The sequence below is a fragment of the Arachis hypogaea genome, chromosome 9 (assembly GCF_003086295.3).
Source record: "Arachis hypogaea cultivar Tifrunner chromosome 9, arahy.Tifrunner.gnm2.J5K5, whole genome shotgun sequence".
NCBI classification, from domain to species: Eukaryota; Viridiplantae; Streptophyta; class Magnoliopsida; order Fabales; family Fabaceae; genus Arachis; species Arachis hypogaea.
The window spans coordinates 15,006,408-15,011,354 of NC_092044.1; the positions used below are offsets into that span (position 1 = coordinate 15,006,408).

The 4,947-nt window shown below is 30.4% G+C and overlaps 1 protein-coding gene across 1 annotated transcript; it reads left to right on the plus strand.

Annotated features, from left to right (window-relative positions):
* The first annotated feature begins 548 nt into the window (after positions 1 to 548).
* Positions 549 to 4,947, plus strand: LOC112710497 (trimethyltridecatetraene synthase). The gene is made up of 2 exons (XM_025762735.3): positions 549 to 1,697; positions 4,112 to 4,947. The coding sequence occupies exons 1-2, from the start codon at positions 783 to 785 to the stop codon at positions 4,739 to 4,741; spliced, it is 1,545 nt and encodes a 514-aa protein (XP_025618520.1). The 5' UTR covers positions 549 to 782; the 3' UTR covers positions 4,742 to 4,947.

Sequence of the window (4,947 nt, forward strand, 5' to 3'; positions counted from 1 at the left end):
CATTGTTAACATTTACTAAACCCTAATCCTACATTTCTCATCTTCCGATTTTATCATGTTAATTAGTTTCTTAGTTTCTTTAGATTTCATTATGATTCTACATTTGTAGATTAATTATAAAATGTTGGTGTTTAATGTAATTATCAGAGTCCATAATTTTTGAATGCATTGATTTATTGACATTGAAAGGTTTTGTCTTAAATTTTTTATATTATTATCAAAAAAAAATTTAATTGATTGTCCTCAATAAACTCATTAATTAACATTAAATATGTGAAATCAAGATTAATGTTAATTATAAAATAATTAACATTAATCTTGATTTCACATATTTAATGTTAATTAATGAATTTATTGAGGACAATTGGATCATATATATATATATATATATATATATATATATATATATATATATATATATATATATATATATATATATAATCAAATTAATCAATTCAATCAATGATTCAACAATTGGATCGGCAACTCAATGATAGAGTATTTTAGTTGAGTTAATTATCAACTCGATTCTAATAACTATATTCCGAAGAGATCAGTCTAATTATAATTAATAAATAGAAAAGTATAGGTAACTAAATATGCTAAAGAAAAGAGTAAAACAATTGAGCAAAGCCACAACAAAGGTTACATGGTACACAGCCAAATATGACAATAATTTTCTCTATAAATACATCCACTCACACATTGACCATCATTCATATATTAAACACACATAACACTCTTCCTTTAGCTCAGTGAAACAAAAACCACAAAACTCAAATATGGCTATAGATTTGTTATCCCCTGGCTTAATTCCAACCATAGCAACAATATTAACCACTTTTGTGGTCGTAGACATCCTCCTGCGCCATATTCGTGGCCGCCGGTATAATCTGCCACCAGGCCCAAAACCATGGCCCATCATAGGGAACCTAAACCTCATTGGATCCCTTCCTCACCGGTCCATCGACGATCTCAGCAAAAAATATGGGCCCATCATGCATCTCTGGTTCGGCTCCCACCCTGTAGTTGTGGGTTCATCCGTAGAGATGGTAAGATCTTTCCTGAAAACCCATGATGCCGCCATAGCCGACCGACCCAAATTCTCCGCCGGAAAATACACAACCTACAATTATTCCGACGTATTATGGTCCCAGTACGGCCCATACTGGCGGCAAGCGCGAAGAATGTGGGTAATGGAGCTCTTCAGCGCAAAATGCCTCGAGTCATATGAATACATAAGAAAAGAAGAGATGCGCAACCTGTTGAGTGATCTTGCCAACTCTACTAACACAACGCTGTTGTTGAAGGACCATCTTTCAACAATGAGCCTCAATGTCATAAGTCGCATGGTGTTTGGGAAGAAATACTTGGACAAATCGGAGAACGCGATTATATCCCCGCATGAATTCAACAAGATGCTAGAGGAGTTGTTCTTAATGAACGGTGTACTTAACATAGGGGACTTCATCCCCTGGATTAACTTCTTGGATTTGCAGGGATACATAAAGAGGATGAAGGCTGTGGCTAAGAAGTTTGATAGGTTTATGGAGCATGTGTTGGATGAACACATCGAGAGGAGGATAGCTGTAAAGGATTATGTTGCTAAGGACATGGTAGATGTGCTTTTGGAGCTTGGAGAGGATCCTAATCTTGAGGTCAAAATTGAGAGGCATGGGATCAAAGCATTCAGTCAGGTACATACTCCCTTTATCTCTTTCTCACGTAAATAGTAAAAATCACTCATGTGTATTAATTATTTTTAGTAATATCAAATAAGTCTCGATTCTTTACTACTTTTTTTTCTTGGCTTTCTTTTTTCATTGTTGTTCACCAAAAAAACTAGTCTCGCTTGGTTCTTCTGCCAGTTTAATGGTAAAAACTAATTTAATTTAGGGCAAGTTACTTAAATAAATAGAATAGAGAAAACGTTTACCCAAATGTACAAAACTGATTCTTGTTACCTGTATGTGCAAAAAGCCATTTCTACGTAATCTGTGGCAACCCACCACGGTTTCAAAACGTGCATAAACCGTGGCAGGTCCTAGCGGATTATGGCCAAAAGATATAGAGTGTAAACCGTGGTAGGTCACCACGGTTTACTAAGAAAAGATGGCGTGCATAAACCGTGGAGAGTCACCACGGTTTATGAAAAAACTTGTTTGCACATAAAATTTTGTGGTTCACCACGGTTTATGTGTGGTAAATAATGGCCAGAAAAACCTTGTTAATTTTATGTCCAAGAGACACAACTTATTTTTTATTTTTTTTTATTATTCTTGTTAATTTTTATAATTATATTTTTTATTATTATATTTTTCATGTCAAATTTTTTTAATGAAAAAAATGAGAATAAATTAGATTTTCATAATTTGTTCTAGTTTATCACCAAGTAGAATTACAAGAACACAAAATTTTGTGTCTCTATCCATCAGTGTCTTGTCCTATCCTATTTTCAGTGTCTTATCCTATTTTGTTGTTGAAAACAAAGGCAGCCTAATAAATACACACTATATAGTACATTTTATAAAGAAAAAAAAAATCATCTATTTCTATTGAATATTTATAATAAAATTTTTTCGTTCTCTTTATGTATTATTGACTAATATATACTATAAAATTTTTACATGTATTATCAATTAGTTTTTCATTATGTTTATCCTTATTCTTCATTTTACACTATATTTAAATATTTATTATACTATAAAAAATATTAATGAACATAATAAAATAATTACTTATTAATATTTTTTAGAGTACTCATTAATATTCTTATAATATAATAAATATTTTTTATTTTAAATTTAACAAATACTAATGTATCAATATACACTTATATGTGAATTTATTAAATCTATATAAAAGATTTAATCAATAAGCATGTTAATGAATATTAATATACCAATATTAACAAGTAATTATTTTATTGTACTCATTAATATGTTATAGCGTAATAAATCTTTATTTTATAAATGAAAAAATAAAGATGAATATAATGAGAGAGGTCACCTTAAGCTTAAACGAACTTTTGAGTAGTTTTTATAAGTTCGCCTAAGATTTTGAAAACTTCATAAAAACTCAAAATAAAAAATAAAAACACAGATTCCAAACATTAATGTTAGTGTAATTTATTTTTAAAAATATTTTTTTATTTTATAATAAAAAAATCCAAAAATTTCATGGTGTTTATTATTGGAGTCTAATTTTTTTCTAATTTATTTTACATAACAAATTTTAAATATTTTAAATTTATTAAATTTCATCATTTTAAATTAAATATTAATTTTTTATTTTTTAGTAAATAGACATCAATTTTTTAAGCACTATAAAAATCATTTTCTTAGTATTATCTGATTTTTTTTTATTGTACTCTTTCTATTATAAAAAGTTGTTGTTGATAAGACATAATTTAAGATTCTGCTAATAAATTTATTGTGCTAATAAATTCATTTTCTATTGGACATAAAATTAATAAGGTTTTCTGGCCATTATTTACCACACATAAACCGTGGTGACCCACAAGATTTTATGTGCAAGCAAGTTTCTTCATAAACCGTGGTGACTCTCCACGGTTTATGCACGCTATCTCTCCTTAGTAAACCGTGGTGACCTACAAAAAATTATGATTGTATTTTTTATGACTAATTTGTTATATTAATCTTTTAACAAATTAATTAACGCAAGTGTGATTTTTCAATCACTATTTTTAGCATTTATTCTTTATTTTTTCCTGCACAACAAGTCAACAACAGTCCCTCACTTTATTTCCAAAAAATAAAATAAAATATCTTTTTAAATTAGAACAAAATTACAAAAAATAACCAATTAGATAAACGCAATGAGTTATAATTCAAATGGCATAATCTTTCCATATTCATTTAGAAATCGCAGATTCGAGTATTTCCATCTTTAGTAAAAATTAAAAAAAAAATTAGCTAAACATTATAGTTTCTCGTGAATCAGCAGAATTAATTAAAAATAGTTTAAATAAAAACTAATATAAAAAATATTAATTACATAATATTTCTTTTAAGAAAATTGTGCAACTTTTTTTTAACTACTTTAAAATAGAAATGATCGCATCACTTTGATTTATATATATATTTATCAGGATTTAATAGCCGGTGGAACGGAGAGCTCTGCAGTTACTATAGAATGGGCAATCTCGGAGATATTGAACAAGCCAGAGATTTTCAAGAAAGCAACAGAAGAGCTAGACAGAGTAATAGGAAGAGAGCGATGGGTTGAAGAGAAAGACATTGTTAATTTACCTTACATTAACGCCATCGTTAAGGAGGCAATGAGGCTACACCCTGTGGCACCAATGTTGGTGCCACGGCAAGCCCGCGAAGATATTAAGATCGACGAATACGATATCCCGAAAGGGACACAAGTGCTAATCCATATTTGGACCGTTGGCCGAGACCCCAAGATATGGGACAACCCAACTGAGTTTCAACCGGAGCGATTTCTTGGTAAGAATATTGATGTGAGAGGCCATGACTACGAGTTGTTGCCGTTTGGTGCTGGTAGAAGAATGTGCCCGGGTTATCCTCTTGGACTCAAGGTGATTCAATCAAGTTTGGCTAATTTGTTGCATGGCTTTAATTGGAGACTACCTGACAATATGAAGAAAGAAGACTTGAATATGGAGGAAATTTTTGGGCTTTCAACCCCAAAGAAATATCCTCTTGAAGTGGTCATTGAGGCTAGACTTCCTAGCCATCTTTATTCCATCTGAGTACTACGATTAAGTGTTTTGGAATAATTGTGAGCTTTGTGTGTTTTTATGAAGTTTAATTTCATGATGTCCCCCTCCAAAGAAAAATAGAACTACTTTTGAGTTTTGGCCATATTGTTAGTATGAATGTTTAGTATGATGTAACCTTTATCTAAATTCTATGTCTTAATTCAAAGGTAAATAAGCTAACGCACATTATGGATTTT